This window comes from Taudactylus pleione, unplaced genomic scaffold (assembly GCF_031769625.1).
Source record: "Taudactylus pleione unplaced genomic scaffold, aTauple2 ptg000214l, whole genome shotgun sequence".
NCBI lineage: Eukaryota > Metazoa > Chordata > Amphibia > Anura > Myobatrachidae > Taudactylus > Taudactylus pleione.
The window spans coordinates 5,559,347-5,583,233 of NW_028284616.1; the positions used below are offsets into that span (position 1 = coordinate 5,559,347).

The 23,887-nt window shown below is 44.8% G+C and overlaps 1 protein-coding gene across 4 annotated transcripts; it reads left to right on the forward strand.

Annotated features, from left to right (window-relative positions):
- Positions 1-1,867: 1,867 nt before the first annotated feature.
- DDA1 (DET1 and DDB1 associated 1) lies at positions 1,868-19,572 on the forward strand. 4 transcript variants are annotated; one of them, XM_088478407.1, is made up of 5 exons: positions 1,868-2,058; positions 11,149-11,229; positions 15,079-15,130; positions 15,633-15,694; positions 18,170-19,572. In XM_088478407.1, exons 1-5 carry the CDS (start codon positions 2,008-2,010, stop codon positions 18,275-18,277), a joined length of 354 nt encoding a protein of 117 aa, XP_088334533.1. In that variant the 5' UTR covers positions 1,868-2,007; the 3' UTR covers positions 18,278-19,572. The 4 variants fall into 4 exon arrangements, with proteins under 4 accessions (XP_088334533.1, XP_088334534.1, XP_088334535.1 ...); XM_088478408.1 differs by having other exon boundaries at positions 1,874-2,107; XM_088478409.1 differs by lacking the exon at positions 1,868-2,058 and having other exon boundaries at positions 11,148-11,229; positions 15,063-15,130.
- The last annotated feature ends 4,315 nt before the right edge of the window (positions 19,573-23,887 follow it).

Here is a 23,887-nt window from a genome sequence, read left to right on the forward strand (position 1 = left end):
TAATACCCTCCATATGATCCGGACTTAGCACCCTGTGATTTCTGGGCATTCCCAACCCTGAAAAAACAACTGCGTGGAAAGAAGTACTCAACAGTTTATGAAGTAAAAATGCCACAGCTGCAACACTAATGCTGGCCACACACATAGTGATATTTTACCCGATCTGGCCGATTCCGACACATTGGAACGACAGATCGTGTAAAATATGGCCAAATCCTGAGTAAATCGTGAGTCACCACTCATGATGCGATGCGTGGCCTCGCTGGTCACACATCGCATCTTCAGATCTGCCGTGCAGTAGGGCAGATCTGGCAATCTAGGACACGACGCATTGTGAAAGTCTGGATGCAGGAGAGATCTGCCCCTGGGCACCAAATTGTGTGCAGATTGTGTGCAGAGCTGCTGGGGAGAGTTTCAAGGGAAATTGTACACATCGGCTGATCGTGTGCAGATCGCCATGTGTGTGGCCAGCTTAAGAGTGATGCCACAAAACAATCTCCTGCACGTCTTTGAATAGTTGTTGAAATGCTGCAAAAAATGTATTGAATGTGAAGGACAGGAGTGTATCTAGGGAATCAAGTGCCGCTGGCAATGTAATGGACTGGTGCCCCCTATGCTGCATTTCCCCCAGTAGTAGAGTGCCCCCAGTAGTAGTCCCTCCTACACAGTGCACCCAGTAGTAGTCCCCCCTATAGTGCCCCCAGTAGTTGGCCATCCCTATACAGTGCCCCCAGTAGTGGCCACCCCCCTAAATTGCCCCCAGTAGTGGCCACCCCTATACAGTGCTCCCAGTAGTGGCCAACCCCCATAAATTGCCCCCAATAGTGGCCACCCCTATACAGTGCCCCCAGTAGCGGGCACCCCCCCATAAAGTGCCCCCAGTAGCGGGCACTCCCTATTTAAGTGCCCCCCCCGTAGAGCTAGGCTTACACACAAAGAACAAAAAAAAAATTCAAGTTACCTGATCCCTGCTCCTGACGCGACCGCTGCTGTCCGCTCTGAGTCCCGGCCCACTCTCCTCCTACATGGGCGAGACATCATGACGTATGACGTCTCTCCCATCACATGCTGCGGGGGGAGCCGAAACACAGAGCTCCAGCCGGCTCCCTCCGTGGAGAGTCTGACTCTCATTGGCTGGCTGCTATTACAAACACAGAGCCGCTGCTGGCGGCTGTGTGTTTGTAAACTATGTAGGGCAGACCGCTCTCACTGCGGTCTGCCCTACACTTGTGGGGCCTTGTCCACGCCTTGGCTGCTGGTGGCACTGCCGGACGGTGCCCCCGCTTGGTCTGCGCCCCTGGCGAGTGCCATCCTGGCCACAATGGGTAGATACGCCCCTGGTGAAGGATTCTACTTTGAAAAAGAAAAATCTTCAGATCCTGTGAAGTCATCTGATTCTGAAAAACATTCGGTCTCATTACTTTTCAATCAGCCCTAGTGTGTGTGTGTGTGTGTGTGTACATGTTTTTTTACCTCTAGAAATTATTTTTTTTCCAAAAGAAATGACCCTAAATTGACTGATTAGCTATTTAAACTTCATTCAAATCAGCATATTAAAAATCAGCATGGTTGTTAAGAACTTATACTATATCATGTTTAATAATCTATTATTTGCATAATTTGATAATAAAAGAATCCTCAATTTTGAAGAATTTTTTTAAAATAATATCTATAAGGTTATCGACGCTGCCTGTTTCCCGACCCACACAACCCGCAGTGGACGGATGCAGGCACGCAGCGCCGGCCGCTGGCTGATGTCACGTGCTAGCACTCCCCGGGAACTACGTCTCCCGGCATCCCTTGCGGTCGGTTTTTGACATTTATTTCCTTTCTCCGCAGCCAATGATAATTCATGCGACTAGAGAGCTGATGCGTTTTTCTGTGCAACCTCTGTCACACCGCTGACAGACGTCCCGTAAAGCCAATCAGAAGCCCGGGCTGCTGATAGAGGGCTGAAGTCGCCAATTTGAGAGGAGAGCTGAGTCTACGGCCTGTGCGCGGCGACCAATGAAAAGCGGCGCCGAGTTGGGGACGCAGCAAGCACGGCGGCGGGTTTGTGTGAGTGGGTGAGGCTGGATGAGCTGGGTGCAGAAGACTGATGATTATGGTTGGTACATGATGTATACGCAGGTGGCAAAGTGTGGGCATGAGTTGAGGCGTGGGTCTCATCATCGAGGTGCGGCTAGGCACAGTATGGGGGTGCTAGGCCCGTCATGTAGATCTCGGCCAAGGGGTCTGTGAGGGGAGGCAGAGAGGAGGGGAGCACACAGGATGGGCTGACTATGCACTGGGGCAGTTTCTGCTTGTGTGGGCCCCTTATAAGGAGCCGTTGGAAAGTCATGATGGTGCCTGCCCTGTACATGTAATGGAGCTATAGAGGCCTAGTCCTAGCTCCAGCACAGTGGCTAGCTTTGGGGAGGGTGCTACTTATGTCCTCTGTGCATGGACATCCCAGTGCCTACATCTACTCTATCACTTGGGCGGTGTAAGCCGGGTAGAGGCCAGAGCCATGCATGTCTGGGCAACTTGTACCTGTATTTGCACTGGTACCACTGGCTGGTGTTTTTTTACTGAATGTTATGTGACAGTGCCCATTTCTGATTTCTAATTCACTTATACCACTTTGCAGGAATTGTCTTATAATATAAATGTTATTTCAGTTTACACCTATGCTGTCTTAAAATAGGTTTAGCTGACTGTTTTAAAAATAATGTGCAGAGTGTTATAGTTAATCCCTATCATGTATGATGTAATGTCCAGCTGTATCCTCTGCTTTGATGACAGCCCATATTGTATGTCTGTGGTTACACATTAGCCTAAGCCAGAGGTTCCCAAACACGGTCCTCAATGCTCCCCAACAATTCAGCTTTTAGAGAGATCCCTGGTTGAGCACAGGTGGGTAAATCAAATTGACTAAGGTACTAATTAAGTCACCTGTGCTCAACCATGGATATCTCTAAAAGCTAAACTGTTGGGGGGCCTTGAGGACTGCATTTGGGAACATCTGGCCTAACAAGAGCCAATTGGAGGTCCAGTATTGATCTTTCTTCTTCAGGGTCAACTTTGGGGTATAGCTGGTGCCCATGGGCACCACACAGTTAAAGCTTTAGCTGCTCCCAGGATGCACTGGGTCCATCCTCCTCCATACCCTGCCCCCGAGCCACAGGCACCTCAGTTTTAGTTGGTGCCCGTCCACAGTCGGGTCACCCTTCGCGCAACAGGGCTGCTTAGCAGCCCCTTTAGCTTTTGTTAAGTTTTTTTTATTTTGAACTAACACTTCAGAGCGGCAGTGTTGGACTGTCCATTGGATGTCCAAGCTGCCACTTCTACACCCCGCTGGCGCTGCGATGCCAGTACAGATCTTGGGAACGCAGCGGGACCGCAGAGTCTGTACTAGCCGGACTCTGGAGGAATCCCTAGGCTGCTGCCGGTTCGCCGGGGAACACGTAAGGTGCCGTGTGTGTGAATGCGGCCTTCAGTCTCTGGGGACAGACCGGAGGCTCTAGCGGCGGGTTCACCCTCCATGGAGGCATACCCCGTGGGTCCACTAGACCAACAGGGATTACAGCGGGAGCTGGCATCCCTGGGGTTAATTGCTAGCCAGGGGAGACAGCCTTCCCTGTCTAGGGGCTCCTCAGCTCAGCGCGCCTTTCTGCTCGGGTCTGGCGACGCTGAGCCGCTTTCCCCCGCGGCCATCTTCCCTGGCACATCGCAGATCTCTCAGGCAGCGTGCGGACCGGTCCCCCTGTGTACCTCTCCCCTGCTAGGACAGTGTACACAGCACTATAGCTTTCCCAGACACTGAATCTGGCCAGGTTGAAAATAGTTAAAAGGTGCAGTGAGTATTAACTTTCTGCATTGTATGTGACTTTTGCTAGTGCTGACTGTGCTTTATTTTTACTTACTGTCAATCTATAGCCTGTCCTTCTCCTATGGCCCTGGCAGGTCTGTGGGGGAAGGGCTTTTCTCGGATCTCACTTATATAAATGAATGTATTTGTGAGGTCGGTCACATACAGTTGTGTGCTACACGGTGCCATGTGTGCTGCATGCTTGTGGGTGTGCCAGGAGTATGCCACTGGATTTCCCTATTGTGTTGAGTTGTGTGTATAGATAGATTCTATCTATCTATCATGTCTGGCGAGGAAGTTGAGCACTGCTCTCCTTCGGATGTTGCGCTGCAGGGGTAAATATGGAGGCTTTATCACAGGATGGGCTGTGTGTGAGGTGCCGTCAGTTACCTGGTCCCTCTAACCCCACAAATTTGGGACAGGACCCTCCTTGGGCGGTATTTTCTCAGGAGCTGGCTTCCATCGTGGACCCAACTGCTCTCCCCCATAGGGGATTACCCCAACCAGCCAGCCCCCCCTTCTCAGGGTATACCGCATTTATTGCGGTCTCCCCCTGGGCCTCAGACTGTTAATCCATATACGGGGTTACCTATGTATATTCAGTCTCCGGTGACACAGCAGTATGTCATTTCCTTTCAGGGTCTCCCGCAGGCGGGTCAACCACCATTGGTGGATGTGTTCTTCAGTCCAGTCCAGAGTTTCGCGGCCTCATCTTCAGCCTTCCAAACTATGCTATGGAGTGACAAGCCTCACAAGGCGTCTAAATGCCCTGTTATGTCATCCCAGTCTGCGCAACTATCAGACTCTGATGCGTCCTCGGATGAGGGGGAAATTGCCTGAGGACTCTGACTCAGATTCCCCTCTCTGGGAATTGGAAACAAAATCTTCCATTAATGTGCCGGCATTGGTGAGGGCGGTGCGGTCCATTTTAGATACAGAGGATGACTCATCGGCCCCTAAATCCAAGTATCCAAATTTTAAGCAGGCAAAAGTGTCTTCGGCTGTTTTTCCTCTATCTGACCAGCTGACTGACTGATCATATGGCGGAGGCCTGGCAGTCACCTAGTAAAAGATTTCAGCCACAAAAGTTTGGCGTCTAGTTATACGTTTCCTGCAAGTCATTGCAAAAAGTGGGAAACACTGCCTGCAGTGGATTCTCGCGTTACTCGCTTGATCAAGAGTGCTACCTTGTCTATGCCTTCCATTTCATCCCTAAAGGATCCTACATCTAGGAAAGTGGAGACTTGACACCCTGCTTCCAAGCCAGAGGATAAGCATTCAGTCTGATGGGACGGGCCTCTCTGTGGGGGATCCCAGAGTGGGAGGCCGACTTCTTCAATTCGCCCAGTGCTGGTGCAATACCACCACAGATGCTTGGGTACGAGAAGTGGTCTCTCAGGGGTACGCCCTTTCCTTTCGTCACAGACCCCCCCCCCCCCCCCAACAGTTCTTCTGCAAGAGTCTTTCTCAGACCAAGGCTTTGCAGATTCAGGGAGCCATAGAGTCCTTGCTGAAAGCAGGGGTCATTGTTCCCATTCCGCTTTCTCAACGCGGGACGGGTTACTACTGTTTCTGGTTCCGCAACCCAATGGGTCTCCTCGGCCTATCCTCAATCTGAAGTCGATGAACAAGTGCCCAAATTCAGGATGGAAACTTTGCGTTCTATCATTCTAGCTATGGAACCGGGGGATTATATGGTCTCCCTGGACATCCAGGACGCCTACCTCCATGTTCCTGTAGCACCTTCACACCAGCGGTATCTGAGGTTTGCTATATGCCAGCATCACTTCCAGTTTCAGGCTCTGCCCTTTGGTCTTTCCACGGCTCCAAGGGTGTTCACCAAAATGATGGCTGTCATGGCTACCCATCTGCGGAGCCAAGGTATACGGCTTCTACCGTATCTGGACAACCTTCTATTGCTGGCAGGCTCACCGGAGGTACTTCTAGAACATCTCCACCTGACAATTGCTTGTCTGCAAGTGCACAGATGGCTGATTAGCTGGATAAAGTCCTCCCTGACGCCTTTACAAAGGATGGTTCATTTGGGAGCCCTTCTGGACTCTTGTCAGCAAAGGATCTTTCTGACTCCAGAAAAGACTTCCTCCCTACAACTACGAGTGAGCAGTTGCCTGAGGAGTTCCCAGGTGTCAGTTCACTCAGCAATGAGTGTTGTGGGGTCCATGGTGTCGGCGTTAAACATGGTGGAATATGCCCAGTTCCATTTCAGGCCCCTGTAGGGACTGATTCTATCCAAATGGAACGGGTTACCACACCGGATCAGGACTCAGATGCTGGCGTTGTCTCCGGAGGTGTGCCTGTCGCTGGCTCGGTAGCTTCAGACATCTCATCAAGGGTCGCCCCTTTTGGATCCCGGCCTGGGTTCTGATCACGACAGATGCCAGTCTTCGGGGTTGGGGTGCAGTGACGGGTCCGCTTTCACTTCAGGGCCGTTGGACTGCGGAGGAAGTGGTTCTTCCCATCAACATTCTGGAACTTCGGGCCATGTACAGGGCCTTCCAGTTGTCCGGTCACGCTCTTCAAGGAAGGGCCGTGCAAGTTCAGTCCGACAATGCCAACACGGTGGCGTACATCAACCGTCAAGGGGGGACTCTGTCGGGCAGCGATGTCAGAGGTGTCACTGATCCTGTCTTGGGTGGAGTGCCACCTTCCGGCCATCTCGGCTGTCTTCATTCCAGGAGTCCTCAATTGGGAGGCGAACTTCCTCAGCCGTCACGACGTGCATCCAGGGGAATGGTCGCTTCACCCAGAGGTATTTCAGCTACTCGTGGACAGTTGGGAACTGCCGGAGGTGGACGTCATGGCCTTCCATCACAATCACAAGTTACCTGTGTACCGGTCCAGGACAAGAGATGACAAGAGATTCCGGCGCAAGCCTGGTGGACGCCTTGCCAGTGAACTGGACCTTTCAGCTGGCGTATCTATTCCCTTAAAAATATCCCAGCTCCCTCGGATCCTTCGGAAATTCAAACAGGGCTGCGGCACACTTCTGCTGGTGACTCCGGCTTGGCCCAGACGTCCTTGGTACTCCGATCTTCGGAGCCTCTCCATCGACGCTCCGTTCCCTCTGCCTCAACGTCGGGTCCTGTTGTCTCAGGGTCCCTGCCTTTACCCAGATCTGGGTCGTCTGTCTTTGCCGGCGTGGCTCGTGAGACATCATTCTTAAGGTCCTGTGGTTTTTCCAGCTCCGTCATAAGCACGTTGCTGCAGGCCTGCTTCCGCCTGAATTTACCACAGTGTGTGGCATACTTATTTTCAATGGTGAGAGTCCAGAAACTACGATCCTCAGGGGTGTTGTGTTTCTAAGATTTTGGCGTTCCTTCAGTCTGGTTTGGACTTAGGCTTACGCCTCGCTTCATTGAAAGTTCATGTGTCTGCACTATCTGTGTGGTTTCAGCGTAGGATAGGTACACTGCCAGATGTCCGCACCTTTTTCCAGGGTCTTCTCAGGATTCAGCCTCCCTTTGTTCCACCAGTGGCTCTTTGGGATTTGGCGGTGGTGCTTCGGACCCTACAGGGTCCTCCATTCGAACCGCTTGAGTCGGTGGAACTCAAGTGGTTAACTGTTAAGACTGTTGTTTTTTTTCCTGGCAATTGCTTTGGCCAGGAGGGTGTCAGAATTGGGGGCGCTTTCCTGTCATCCTCCTTTCCTGATATTTCACCAGGACAGGGCAGTGCTTCGCACTCGTCCCAGTTCTCTTCTTAATGTGGTTTCTAAGTTCCACATTAATCAGGAAATTGTTGTGCTGGCCTTTCAATCACCTGATCTCTCGGCTGGTGAGGCTTCCTTGGATGTGGTCCATGCTCTCAGGGTTTACGTGGACCAGACTAGTTCCATTCGCAAGTCAGATTCCTTGCTTGTCCTCTTTTTTTTGATTTTCACAGGAGGGATTGGCCTGCCAATGAACAAACTATAGTCCGTTGGCTTCGTTTTGGCTATTTGTGAGGGTTTGCCTGTTCCAGCCTCTATTAAGGCTCATTGTACTCTGTCTGTAGGCCCTTCGTCGGCAGCTATCCGTGGCGCCTCGGCTGTTCAGCTGTGTAAGACGGCCACGTGGTCTCCCATCCAGTCCTTTTTTAAGGTTCTATGCTTTTGACACCTTTGCCTCTCAGGATGCTTCCTTCGGGCGCCGGATTCTCCTTTCAGCACAGGAGCGTCCACGCCCTTAGTTTGATTGCTTTGGGACATCCCCAAGGTCAATCCTGTGGACCCCCTATGGATCTTGAAGAAGGGGGTCCACAGGGTTGACCTTGGGGTATAGCTGGATGTGGACCACGCAGTCATTTTTGGATTGATATGGGATCTGCATCTTTTAATTTAATACATGTAAAAATCAACAGAATAATATTCTGGGGATGATTAAGCACGATGTCATGGACAAGGTTATTGCTCATCCTAACTTTTTTTTTTTTTGGGATGATTGCTGTCAGAGAGGTACTAGTAGTTCTGGGGTTCCCGGCTTGTTTTGGTTACTAGAGTTTCAGTACTGAGGCACATTGGAAATGTGGTTATACCAACCAATGATGTATAATATTTTTATTCAATTTCGTTTTGTTTATTTTTAATTTTTTCCCAAGTTCTAATATAGAAGATGTATACCATTTTTCTTTGACATATTCATTTTATTTTTTTTGTTAGGTGTAATAGTTATTGTATTCTTGTACAGTACAAATATTTAATGCTTTTATTTCGATATGTATGTATTGTGTTTTTATTTTTTATTAAGTTAATCACTGTATTGATTTTTTTTTTATACATGCTTGTTATTTTTTATGGATCGCGTTCCGCTACATTCAACATATTTATTTTTGTACTACAAATTTTCTTTGGACATTGTATATTGTCTGATGCTTTTCTTTTATACTGTATGTTAATGTTTAGTAAATCCAATAAAATATTACTCAATTTAAAAAAAAAAAAAAAAAAAAGACATGTAAAACGGCCAAACTTGTCTAAAGTCCTGGTTAGTGCTCAGGAGGGTGCAAGCAGAAATATGAACAATTGAATTACTCCATCCAGCCAAACTCATCTAACTCCTGGTTAACGCAGTTTGGGCACCCAAAACCAGGACTTGTCACCGATTTCTGCTTGCCACCTTAAGAGAATGTTAACTTTATAGACCACCACACATACCCCGTCAATGCCCTTCAGAACTACCCACATGAAATCCTATCACCACACATGCTACTCCCTGACACAAAAAATAAATAGTATGCCACACTCTCTCGTGTTTCCCAGTTATTCCACAGTTGTGCCCCCAACTAATAATAATATTGGGGAAGCTGTTAAATGAAGCCAAATAGTGGAGCTTGGTGTAGTTATCATATGGGCTGGATGGGCTATCCTAGTGCTCCGTTCCACATGGTGTGTAATCTATACACATTGCTGGCTAAATGCAAAATCTTGGCCTAGACCACACCATGGCCTGCACAATACCTTCCATGGTTCTACAATCCTATCACTGCATTTAACTACCAAGGTATCCATGGTAAGACATTAAACCACTTTCTTACTCTGCAAGTCCATTGACTAATGACCGCTACTGAACCTGATAGGCCCAAAACACTGCTATTGAACGGCATCCCATGTAGGGAGGCCAATCCCGGGATCGGCAGGATCCCAGGATTTTGGCCTAAAACTGTCCGGGAACGAATCCCGGTATTGGAAGCCTCCAATTCCGGCACTGGCCATAAATGTTTTATTTTTAAATGCCTGGCAGCACTGAGCACCTCCAGCAGAGTTTTCTGATGCTGTCCTTTTCACCCTTCCCCCGGCTGTACGCACTTCGCAGCTGGAGTGCCCGCCCTCCCTCGCCCCCCCACACCCTCTCTACATGGCCATGCTGCAGTTTTCCTGCCATTGCCGCTCGGTAAGGCACTATGGGGGCTGGGTGGGGGACTTTTATTATTTTTTAAACCAGGCAAATCCCTGGAATCCTGGGATTGAGTTTTTTTTTTTTTTTTCCCCAAACCCAGGATTGAAAATACGGCCCGGGTTTGGCCTCCCTAATCCCATGCCATCCCAGGTCCTTCTGAGTATTTTAAACAAATGGTTCCCTGGATTACTACATAAGATTAGGTCCCAGGAGCCACTGCTCTTCCCTCCGTACCAGTACAATTTTTTGACTATGTATCCCGTACAGTGTGTAGCTATGGACAGTGATAGCCTTGCAGCGTAATCGGTCAGACCAGGCAACAAGATCTTCTACACCCTTGAAGCCTCTTCAGTGACAACCGGGATCATGCAACCATGGTACAAGGGCCGGGTTTGGCTTAGCTGAGCCCTGGAGACTTGAAATTGGCTGGTCAAAACAGAGTGCTCTCAAACCTCATCCTCCAATACAGAAGAAACGGGGGTGGGTCCTCATTCATTGTGACTATCACTACATGCAGTGTGAAAACCTTTTCTCTTGTCACTCACAGGGTCTACACTTAGCCATTCAGAGTCAAACTGTAAAGTAGACCTCAGCAAAATCTATGTTGTTCAGACTGAAACCTTAGTTGCCAATGGCGACCTACTATCCGGTATTTGTCGAGCCCTGGCTTAATATCTTTATTTTAGGCAACACTGGGCTAAAATGTTGCCGGATGATTCACAAATTGCATAAAAAACAGAAAAGCCTAACAAGCGATAATTTGTCAGGGATTCGATGTGCAAAAACTGGATCTGCATTTCATGAAATTACCCAAAGACTGGCTGCATGCTCAAAAAAGTTGCGTAAGGGGAGAATTCTGTTAGTTGCAGGGTTTACGCTGCGGCTAATGGATAAGCTGCCCGATTAGATTAGCTGCGGGAACCCTGCACGCTACTTGCCATCGGCGGGATTTTTCGTCGCAGGCTCAGAAGCTCAGAAGATCTTTCAGTGGCAGTACCCCACTCGTCCCACAGGCTGCCACTAAAAATCGAATAATGGTCAGAGAGGAACGTCAAAGGGGTCGGGGTTCCTTATATTGTTTCAGATGTGTGTATACCTATAGCTCTTTCTTCAACCATTCTACGTTTATCTACTAAATCCAATTTCGCATATATTAGTATGTGTCAGGAATTATTTCCAGTTGGCAATCTCCAAGTCAAAATGTAAGTATTTGCTTTGTAACTAGAGAGGTTGTGTAAATTTGAGGCGCTTATGCATATCTACTTGCATTCAATCAGCCTGACCTTGTTGATCTTGCAAGCAGTTTCTTTGACGAACTTGTGTTTTTATTTTTTTTGATACTGTACAGAACTCATTTTTGACTTATTGATCTGTATATCTTTTTTTTTTTATCTTCTTTTCTAGGCGGACTTTTTAAAAGGCCTACCAGTCTACAATGAGAACAACTTTAGCAGATTTCATGCAGACTCTGTGTGTAAAGCCTCAGTAAGTCACTTGCGGTAGTATTTTTAGTGCAGCTAAAATATCTAATTGTGTCTGATTTTTGACTGGCTACCTGAAGTGTGAGGTTCAATGCCTGTTCGTTGGCTATAATGTAGTTTTAAAAACATTAGTTCCCCTCTCATTGTGTAGCGCTCGGGGTCAAACTTTTGATCAGTTCCTCTACTGGAACCTACAGGTAGGTGGCAAACAATAAGTAATAAAAAGCCATTTAAAGTGGTAGATGTATTATAGCGGCACTACCGATGAGATGTATAAACATCTCATCAGCCGGAGCGGGGGAGCGTTAACTCCCCCCTCCGGCGCTACCAGCTAGAGACTTCAGCGCGTCAGCCTAGTGCTGATGCGCTGTGTCTCAGTCCCGGCCGGCTCCACTGAGCATGCGCGGGATCTCGCAAGTATCGTGAGAACCCTGCGCGCAGCCTGGAGCCGGCAGCCACCGCAGCAGGGACAGCGCTGTCCCTGCTGTGGGGATAGGGCAGCGCCAGGTTGTAGCTGTCGATAGGAACAGCTACAGCAGGCCGAACGGTCAGGCGATCTGACTGTTCATACATGGCCCAGGCTATCGGCGCTGCTATCTTGTAGATTGCAACGCCGATAATGACAGGGGCGCCACTGTCATTTACCGCCAAACCCCCGGTCATACATCGGGTAGAAGCGGTATCAGCGCACCTAATGTGCGTGGATACCACTTCTGAGCTTCTTACATCGCCTCCAATGTCACCTAATAGGGAGTTGGGCCTCCATGTATGGCCTGTATTTGTCCTGGCAATGAGTCTACTAGTGTCTCAAATTGTACAGGAGGATTTCTTGAAGGAGCAAGGAACACAACTGATGGCTCTTTAATTGATAATTATGCGTTGTCCGGCATTACTTCAGAATATCCCTTAAATGCTTGTTTGGATTTAAAGTCTGTGACTGAGCAGGCCATGACATGGATAATCATCATCTGCATACTGCTATCAAACAATTGTGTGACCACTTGCTCTGTGATGTCAACCTGCAGCTGCATTTTATTTCTGGGACATCGGATATTTGTGGACTGTTTTTTCAGAATGCATAAATGTTAGTTTAAAGGGACAGTCTTACATGTTGAAAGGAAGTCCTCCATGGGGCACGATTCTATTCAACGCAAAGTGAATAGCGTCGGGAATCAGCTCCCGGAGCTATTTAATTAATCACGCTGCTAAGCCCGACTAAGGATTTCTTCTCACATCCCTCCGGGGATGCGAGCAGAAATTCGCCAAAAGTCCAGACGCGATGATGAAAACTGCATCGCCGGGAAGTTTAGTCTGAGAATGCCCGTTCTCACACATAAATACCCTGTTTTAAGGCGCGAGAACGAGCCTTGCCCGACCTAGCTTTGCGCAGAATTGAATAGCTCCGGAAGCTCATTCCCGGCACTATTCGCTTCGCGTTTAATTGATTCGTGCCCCATGGTTCTACATAGACAAGAAACATTGACATATGCTTATTTTATCTAGACAAAGGTAAAATATTCATCATTTATTTTATTTTTTTTCATATTGGAGGCAAACGCTCGCGTACATTAGAATACTTGAAAGGATTATAGGGGTGCCCGATCTACTTGGAATTAAATGTTGTGTTTAATCAAAACTAAGATGTTCCCTACGTTGAGACAAAATAGCAAAAAAAATGGAGTAGTTCCATTACTCAAGACTGGGGTCATCGATGGTTAAATTGTTGATAATTCTAGTATATAAGATCACCTAAGCATCATGGAACATACTTATAATAAAACGCATGTATTATTGTGAACATATACTGGGTTTCTACTGCGAGAATGGTGGTATACAAGGGACGTCTGCGCTGCCGCTCCGGCACCCTTACGGGCAGCGATGCCAGTATCGATCTGGGGTTCTCTGCGGGCATTCCGGGGTTCTCACATAGTTTAGTGCAGGGCTTGACAATTTTGAAAAAAAATTTACGAGCCAGACTGTCATCCGCAATCAAAATATATAAAAACTATAGAACACCACCAATGCCCCTTCAATGGTCCTCCAGGCTTCCCCACATTCCATCAAATCGTGATGCATGCCCGGCTCCGGTGTACAATTCATAGTATGCAAATTTAGTCTGCCCTACTGCAGTATCCCCAAAATATAGTCTGCACCACCAGTGCCCACAATACATGGTATGCCCCAATGTGGAAATGAATGTGTACAGGGAGGCAAGGCTGCTGCATCTACTGCCTGTGATTGGATCTGAGACAACAGAAGAATGATAGGTGGTCTAGTACCTGACTAACTTGTAGCTGGGCAACTGTAGGAGCACCAGGGAATAAATCATGTGGAGCTAATCCCGGTGAAGCTGTCTGACAAGGTCCATCATTCGTGCTATGTAGGAATAGGCCATGGAGTACGAGTAGCCCAGAGAGAAAAAACACCATCCAGCAAGTGAGGAAGGTCAGCCAGCAGCATGTCAGAGTGACAGTGACACAGCGGCCCTTCTCCCGAGCTTGCTCCTGTGTCTCTTTAGCCAGGGGTTAAGCGGATATTGCGGTGCATGCTGCAGCGTCCGTAGTGTTGGTGTCCATAGTCCTGGGGTCTATTCCCACTGGCGGCAGGACTCACCTTGTGCTGATTAAAAAAAATCGTAATGTGCTGCAGGTCCTTTATCTTGTTCACCGGTGGGCTGTGTGCTCGGTCGCTAGGCGCTGTGGAGCTCTTCAGTGCACTGACACTGCCACCAAGGCTCTCGGGTTGCAATGGGTCCTGAATCCTACTACCAGCGGGCTGTGTGATCTTAGCTGCAGGCCAGTGAGGTGTTGAGGGACTATCAATGCAGAATGGCCGTCACTGCTGCCATGGCTCCCAGGTTGTTGTGTTACCAGCGAGCCAGTACTCTTGTCGACGCTGCAGCACGTCCTCCAGGACCCGCGTAAACTATGAGACTAAGCGCCTCCAATCACAAAATGGGGATGGGTCCTAATTTGCATGTCCAATGTTGGATGCAATAGGCGTAGAGTGTTGAAGTATGCAGAGCAGTGTTTAGTGTCTAAACGAAAACTCACTGTAATCACTGCCTGGCTGGGGTCTCTGCAAATCCCGGCGCCAGATGTAAAATTTTAGTCGCCATAGCGACCTGGCGACCGGGATCGAGCCCTGGTTTAGTGTGTACCCCAGCTTTACAGTTAGTGAATGTGCTTTGCTGTCTGATACTGTTCTAAAATTAATGCCAAATGCCCACCTGTTTTATCGAATGGAAATTAGTATTTGTAGTCTATTTCTTGTTAAATAGGTAGATTATGTGCAGAGTTTCTGTAGTATGTGCAGCGAACATTGCAGGCAGTTTATTAATACTGATATGATAGGAACTTGTTTGTTTATGCAGGTACCTAGAGAGGGTAAAGTATATGTGCATTGGGGTTTATTTACAAAGTGTTGGGTTGTAAAACCCGACACTTCTGTTCGTGTTTATGCCCGGGTGTTTAAAAGGGCAGTGCTTTTCCTAGCTAGACACTGCTAGTAAAAGCACTGCTCTTTTAAATATCGGGCATAGACATGAACAGAAGTGTTGGGTTTTACAACGTGACACGTTGTAAATAGACTCCTTTGTTTCCACAGGCACTGAATGGGAAAGCCTATCATGTTTAATGAATGAATTTCAGGCATTGGGCAGTAGTGTCTATAAAGCATGGTTTCCAAGAGATCAATTGTAAACACTACTTTTTGTAATACTATGAATGTCCAAATACCAGTATCCCTGTTCTTTTGTCAATTATTTAGGTGGGTAAAATACATGTTGTAAATGTCTGTTTTTTTTTTTTTTTTAACCTACTTTTAAATAACCTTTAGAAGAATTGTCTTACAGAACAGACGGCCTTCAGTTTACCTCCCCACAAGAGAGTATCCTTCTGACCAAAGTAAGTGTGGTCGGTCTTCAAATGTTCGCTATGTAGGGGTCAATCCAATTAAGTGTGAATTGCGAGGTGCGCGTTGCTATTTTCTCTTCGAATTCACACAGCGAATTAATTTTGCAATCCAACTGGCAACTTGCACCGACTCAGACTTATTTAGCATCTTTCCATTTGCAGAGATGGAAAGGAAAATCTTTATTTTAAGGTTAACATTTTGGGACACTGTGCGGAACCCCTTGGACCCCACCCTCCTACCCACTTTTTTTTATTTGATACACTTCTCTCAAATCTCATTTGGCAGTCAGTTCGCACTCCTCCGCTGCGAGTAGTGCGAATAGGCATTTTTAATTGGATTAGAGAATTCTCGGGAGTGCGTTTCAATGCGAAGTCTGCGAGTTTCAAGAAACAAACTCTCAATTCGCACCTAATTGGATTGACCCCATAATCTGCAAAGTTAATGAAAATAAAACCTTCTCTTTTTTTTTCTTTTTTTCCTGTTTTTGTTTAGTCATAGTTACAGAGAAAACAAATATACTGTTGCGTTATCTACACCAACAATGGGACAAAAAGGTAAGCAATGTGTCCTTCATTATATGCCATCAGAATGCTAATGACAGTGGCACATGGTGACTACAACATAACTCAATTTGCTTTGTATCCTCATAGGGGTTACTGGAAAATGAGCCATGTTGTTCTAACGAATCTAAGTGATATGCACAGCCACCCATCGCTCAGAGTTGAGTTGGCCTCAATGTCCCTGTGTGTAAAGGGGCACATCCTCTGGTAGACTGTGAAACGACTGCACGATTACGACATTCTAATCGTGCAGTCATCTCACAATCTGTGCTGTGCCTACATTGAATGATCAGTCGTTCAGTGTAGACACCCCTCATCCCAGAACATGGCCAATCTGTCGTTATCGGCAGATTGAGCAGCATGTTTGGGCGATGAGAGATGTCAAAAACGACCAGTGGGAGCGCGCATTGCTGGTCGTTCTTGACATTATGCTGCCCGATTTGTGCCCGCTTAACAAGCGATTTAACAATGTTATCGTTCAATCGCTCTATTTAATCGGGTAGTGGATACCCACCTTTAGTGTAGACTGGAATACATGTACAGATATTTTTAAGACTCCTAAGGAATGATCAGCAACATAGCATTTTTTTCCTCCTATTCTGTAAAATATTTTAACTATATGTGCTGTTAATGCAGCTGCATTTATGTGGTAATTCCATGTCAAAAGATTATCTGATTTGAAATGAACATTTAACACATAGCTGTGTATCTTCTGACAGCCCTGATGTCTGACTGCTTGATCTGAGAGCTAAATTGCTAGACCTCTCTGATCTGGCTGTGATGGTATTGTCCAAATTCTGAAGTAATGTGTAACTTAGTGCTCTGGATATGTGACCATTTTACGTTCAACTTAATTAACACTAGATGGGTGGGAGCAAGTTTTTGTTATATAATATTGAAAACAAACTTCAATATTATGTAGCTGAGAATGCTATTAGGAGCTGTACAGTACATGCTGCTACTTTGTGTTCAGTCCAGGGTGCTGACTACTGAGGGTAGCACATCTTAATTTTGAAGGGCAAAATTTTGGACACATTAAAGCTGTCATACGCACGTACATCTAGCCTCGATACGCCATGCAGTGTGACTTGCCTGGTGGTGAGTGAGCCGCCAGGTCCCAAGCTAATTATGCAATGCGACTAGGGCCCACCAGCAGATTGTGGTGGTTAATTTCATATGCAACATTGTACAAGTATATATGTGTGCAACTGAGTCTGTATATGAACCACAACAGAACTTGGAATGAAAAGCTGTAGCTGTCACACTAGCACTTTGTATACACATTCAGAGACTCAAGTGTCGCATATTAAATTAATTGGCACAATCCGCTGGTGTGTTGTAGTTGCGTTGCATTGCGACTTAGACGCGTTTTACTGCAAAAAGACGCCTGGTGCTAGCAGTCTCACGGGACCTGGTGTTAGAAGAGGGGCTTTTTAGCGCAACTGCAGCAAAGTATGTATCTGTATACACACATCTGTATACAGTTCTATATACACATAAGTAATATAGTGTAACATTGATTATATGTTCTATAATATAATGCCCCTATTCACGTTGTGCCACACAGTAGTACCTACTTTATAGAGGAATGGGAACTAGAGTGGGTATGTCTGCCCATTCCTTTCTGATGGTTACACTGTACCAGAGACACTGACTCCTGGTTTGATACTTCACTACTGTGAGAGGACAGAGGGCTCATTAGCAAGTAGCAGTAAGTATAAACTTGAGGGACCAGTAACTACATGGGGTCCCTGAGGAGAGTTACTACCCACTGTGCATACAACCAATGTTTTTCTCCACAAGCCCAGAGCCCACTACAACATACATACTGTGAATAGTTTGGGCCCAGAAGGATGAGTTGGTCCAGAATCCACTGCACGCAGATTTGGTCTCATTCTGTACTGTGTAAATGGATCATGCTGAGTTGTACTTAAATTGCCATGGACCTGACGAGGAGGCTCCTCGCTGGCCTCTTCTCTTCCATCTGAAGACAGACTAGAGAGCTGGATTTGCCTTGCCTCAGCGGGAAGAGGCAAACCCAGCCCTGTCTCTCACCAGATACTGCAGCATCCAATTGCATATGGAGTTCAATGGGGAGGGGGGAACGAGGCAGCTGGAAAGAGTGTGGGGGGGGGAACGAGGCAGCTGGAAAGAGTAGAGCGGACATAGTGGGAGAGAGCAGAGAAGTCCACCAGGAGGTCCGCTAAGCGGGGTGTTGCTGGCACGCTATATTTGGCAGGAGGTCAGCTGTGCGCCTTCATAATAGGCAAGGTGCATTTTAACATCAGCAAATTGTGTAGGAGGTGCCGCCCTGCAAATAAAGCCTAGCGGGAACACTAACGCTACAGTTGAACTTGACTTTTTTCTTTTATTTCAATCTGATAAAAGTCTAACATTTTGTATTACTAGGCTAGGATTTGTGTTTTAATCATTTAACATTTTGTACCTACCTGTTTCTCTTTTCCACAGAATGCTGCAAAGAAAAGGGACCAGGACCAGTTAGAAATAGGCGAAACATCTGCTCCTCCAAGAAAGATTGCTCGGACAGACAGTCAAGAAATGAATGAAGACACATAGGTGCCCTACTGTATCGCCCTTCCAGCTCGCTCCTCTATATACTTTTATTTTTTTTCCTCTCTCACAGCACAGGATCACCTTGCAATGTGGGTGGGGGTATTGCCGCCTTCCCTCCAACTACATACCATTTCTGATCTCATAGAAGCCAAATTTGTATTTATTTCTTCCAGAATTTTATTTATGCCGGGCGGAAACTCATTTGGAGCATAGGTGGAGTTGAAACATGTAGAACTTGTTTTTGTTTTGTTTTTTTCCCCTCCTCTTACTGCTGCTCACCACAATGTGCATAGGTTTTTAACTTAACTTAATTTGTCCGGTTGTGCCAGACTCTGCTTTTGACTTTTTGCTCTCAGAATGTCTGACCCGGTGCAGCAAAGGTCCTGTTGGCTGCCAATGGATAACCTTTTTTTTAAGGGTGCAAGAAATTAACTTTTTTTTTTTTGCCAGTGAAATCTGCTTCAATTCAGAAGGTATAAAAATAAAATATTAGCTGATTCTCGACTCTACCACAGTGGATTTTTAGTTTGCTGAAATCAATCTTTTGCATGCAGTATTTGTCTTGTCCTTGCCTCACAAGCCTCCGAAACAGTGCGCTACACAGAATATGTATAGTTTCCTTTTTACTTTTTTGAAAACCATTACACATCTGACTTCTGTTCTTGAGCGATTTTTCTTTCTCCACTCCCCCATTGAACGCCTACAAAATGACTGGTGTGCCATAATGAACATCAATATTCTGCCCTAGAGAGACCTGCATGACAAACATACTAGGTGTGACGCATTGGACTCCTACTACTTTGCTGTACATCCACAAAGAGCCCTGGTGTCTGTCCACTTATTGGTATCGCTAGCTGCCGGAGAAGCTAAACATCATCTCTAAAGTAGCCTGTTAAACAGTCGTCGCCTCTATACACTAGACTCGCTTGGATGGCCGCCAGTACCATTACCTGGGATTTTAGCACTGCATTGTTCACATCCAGGCAGGAAAAAGAATTACATCAATATTAACCAATTACATCTCAACAGGTTTTTTTTTTTTTACATTTGTTTCACCTATTTTATGGTAGTCTGGGAAGAGTAGCTTTAAGGTGTGTTATATATCATTAAAAGGACTTTGTGATCCAGAATGTTCTGTTTGCAAGTTTAAAACTCTGAACTTGGTCGCCAATAAAGCTCAAATAGTGCTTCCTGACTAGAAATGTTACCTAGAAATTTCTGTTGCACACTAGCTAGCCCTGATATGTCCTGTAGTAAGAAATAATCCTGTGGCCTTCCAATAAAATCTCTGAAGCAGAGATGGTCTGTATTTTCAATATATTTTAATTATGAAATTACTAATTATGTTTTGAAGCTGTACGCACACGGATTTGTTACGGCAGATGAACTTGGGTCTGAGTGTTGTATACTGCAGTATCTACACAGCTGATTAGTCCTTCATTAAGATCTCCTTATAAATGCACATTGATTTAGGCCTACACTGGTCTAATTGGCAGTAAATCACAGACCTCAATCAATGTCTGAGAGGATCTTGTCACACTTAAGATAATTAGTAAATCAGATTTGATCATAATACAGTCAAATGTGGTTGAGGACATTATTCGGCAATGCTAAAGGTGCCCAATTGACTCTTGCTGATCATCCTGGTTCTGCATGCTTGAGATTCTTCATGGCCTTGTGTCTTTTAAATGTCTTGAGTGTAACGAATATACATAAGATATATATTAATCATCATTTAATAATAGTTGACAGTCACAACTGAGGTAAGAACTTGATATTGGAACACAAATTCTTGCAATCAACTTGATAGATATAACAAAACTGATTCTCCCCCCCCCCCCCCCCCCCCAAAAAAAAAAAAAAAGATATGGTAGACGTTGGAAATTGCACGAAGGGCCTGATTCAGAGTTTTCTGGTATTTTACAGCTGCTGCGACTATATACACAGCGACTTTGCAATTCTATGCTAATGCCACAGGAGGCATTTTGTGTCAATAGATGTCTCCTGCTGGCTACTGTGATGTGCTGCCTGAGTGAACATCTGCCATCTGAGTAACACTCAGGTTACTTAGGATGGCAGCCAGGATGAGTGAAGCTTTGTCAGAAGGCTAAGCCACTGGCCTCAGCACACCCAGAAAATGGGGCTGAAATGTCCCTGTTTTTATTGAGACACCCCCAAAACGGGTGCAGAATGTCAATCAATCTGAGGCTTAGGGGGCACTGTGACAGTCATTGCAGACGCTGATCTGCAAATGTGCAGTACATATCCTGCATATGCATCAATTGGGAACCATTGGATTTGTAAGCAAACTACGTGTATCTGGCCCTAAGTCAGCATTTTTAAGTAACCAGTGATTTATACAAGTTAGCTTCCCGTTCCCTGCATTTTATGTTATAGCAGCTTTCTGGAACATAGTACAGCTGCTTTGCTTATAGAGCTATTTTTTTTTTATCTCCGATTGCCTTTATTTTTAACCATATAATGTATTGGTAGGACTACTGTTACCCAGGCCTACAGTAAGTGCTTTTCCTACCCTGAACCTGAAGAAAATTCAGTGAAGACTTTCCCCTTTAAATAATGTGAACATGAGTGTCTCCCCACACCCATCTATGATGGACCATTTGGTAGCTGTGCCAGACATATTGGGGTCAATTCAACTAGAAGCAATCTTGGTGGTTCCGGTGTGGTGTACAGTGTGTACAAATCCTGTATATTACCATAGGCTTTACATTGTGTGTTTTCCTGAGTACCTCTATGAGATTGCTAGGTAAAATGCACACTCTAGGCTGCTGTTGCCAACGTTCAATCACTGTCACAACGGGCCCATACATCGTTTTTAATTGAATTGCACAATTGCACCCATTGTGACTTATCTTGTATAGGGAACATTGACTGGGTGACTGTTGCAATTGCTCAGGAATCTCCACACTTAGTAAGCCTGAAGCCTTCACTGCTATTCTTACTATTTCAGCTAAATATGAATCTGCAAAAAAACATCTATGGGGCATATCCAATTAGCTGCATTAACACGTTTTGCGAGTTAAAGTGGCCTGGTGCAAGGTTTTTGGTATTCAATTAGCCGCACACATTTAGCTGTGGTAATTATCAATAGGATTTAATGCAACTTTTTTTCTCGCAACCCTAGAACAGGGCAAGTTGTGAAAAATGTTTACAGGAGGATTGTGCTTTGCTTGCCCTTCTCAGTGATGACACATCTGTGCAAATGCCGACTGTTCAAACCTAGAGGCCATCTATAAGCAGTTGTGAAATTTGTGATTTGAAAGTTACTGCTGCCAGATAATGCGATCAAAATCCATCAGATCAATAGCATTTAACGCCCAGCTTAACTCCGTCTAGCCACTGGTGATGAGGTTTGCTCCAAGAGGTAGAATTGGTCCTTGTGTGGCTAGCGTTACATTTCTCCATTTAAGAAGTGGAAATTGCTAATTGTAGGATAATACAACAATGAAAATTAGATCATATGTAAGTACAATTTAGGATGTGGTTTATTTGAAATGGCTTGTAAATGGTATTGTGATATTATATTATATAGCCAATGACAAAATGTCAATTTCCTTAACATGTCAATGAAATGCAGTGTTATGTAGCTTGCAGCTAGTGTTTAGGAAAGTAAGTAATTCAATGTAGAAATTATATGATGGCAAAAACCGAAAGATTGTCATGATCAGCAATACAGGAAAGTGATTCTTTTTATATATGATCACTGAAGTTTTCAATATCTGCAAAGTGAAGCTCATGATGGGTGTTTTACAGAAATAATGTGAGATAGTGACCTAACATTTAAGGACCACTAACAACCAGTGTTAATTTTGTCGATGAAAATTAGGAAAAAGTATGTCAACATTTTTTTTGAGGACTAAATAATGATAATATAAATGTTTTTAAGAATTAAAATTAGAATGTAATCTGTTAAATTTTAAATAAGTGACTATGACCAAAACTAAATTTAAAATCCTTGTCAAAATTAACACTGATAATACATACACTACATTTAATTTGAAGTAGGGTTCTTTTACATTATTAAAGAATGATTCAGCAAGAGACAGAGAATTTCCCTTGTGGGTGCACTCTTTAGTATGACAAAAATTGTCAAACACCCAATATATGAGTATATTGCATTTTCCCACGGTGCACCACCAGCCACAAAATAGTTTTGATTGGGCAGGAAACTCCACCTCACAGTAATGAAAAATATAGCTGGTTTCCAACTGTAATTATTATTATTATTGTCATTACAATTTTCCTTTTCCTGTGCGGACTTGTCAAACCCTTTCCCAGTGACATTATTAAAGAAGTATGTGTTCCAGATATTTGCAGAAAATAAATGACTGTTGTAAGAAACATAAGGCATTAATATGTATATATGAGAGGAGTACTGCTGACTTCTAGTTTTCAATGGAATTTTAGTTCTTCAGAAAAATCCATTACTGCTTCATTAAACTGTTTAGGTGCATACACACACGATTTTTTGAATGATTATCGTTAAACGATAATCGTTTGAAAAAATCGTTCACTTTCTGAGTCAAACGATGAACAATTATTGTTCATGCGCGTTCACGTTTGTAGTTTGTAGTTCAGTCAGACTTGTCAACTCAACGATTTTCATTAAGTTAATATGCAAAAATCGTTTGTAGTTCATAAAAATCGTTCATTACATTTAAATGAACATAGTAAATGAACAACTTTAGTAAACTATTTTAGTTCATTTTTTCAAGGTAGAAAATCTTTTACTAAAATCGTTCATTAACTAAATCGTTGTGTGTGTATGCAGCTTTAGGTTTTAATCAGGATTTTAGTAATTTTTGCAAACAAAAAAAAAAGACTAAAATGTGACTTTAAACCAACTACAGTTCTAAATAAGTGACTAAGATTAAAACTAAACTTAAAATTCTTGTCAAAAATAACATTGCTAAAAAAAATATTCTTTGCTACATCCTGAAACTGAATTCACCATCTCTCTGCCCTCAAAAATGGAACTTGCTTTTTTTTTTTCATTTGAACCTTACTACTAGCCCCAACTCTATTTTCATGAGATCCTTGTCACATTTCTAACCACTATCAAATGTCACAATGTTTAACAATCTGCCTTTCTTACTATCCCCGTCTATAGTGTTATCATTCACAATGGATTACCAGCTGCTAGTTCTAATTCTAAATTCTGGTCCAACATTTCTCCTATACACTACATTGTGACTGCACACTACAGAAAGTCCAGTAATTTAAAACTTAATCACCTGTGTCCCATCAATTTCAAAATCCTTTAAATGTGAGATCTATTACCTTTTTCTTTCATACCTGTTACTTACTTTGAATAACAGAAACATGGCTGCCTTTTCTGCAGCCCTTCCATGGTGTACGCTCTTCACCCAGTCCTCCAGTTTTCAAACAGACTAGAAGGTAGCATGGGCATCTCCCCCATCCCGCCCAGTATGCTGCAAAGTCCTTCCACCTCTTTCCATCTATGGAATTACATATTTGGATTTTCAAGCATTTGTTGTGATCGATTATAACCCAGACAATGCTTTGAATGTTTTGTCAGCCAGGCCATTTCTTAAGCTCACATCCCTGCTGTCATCATAATTTGTAACATCC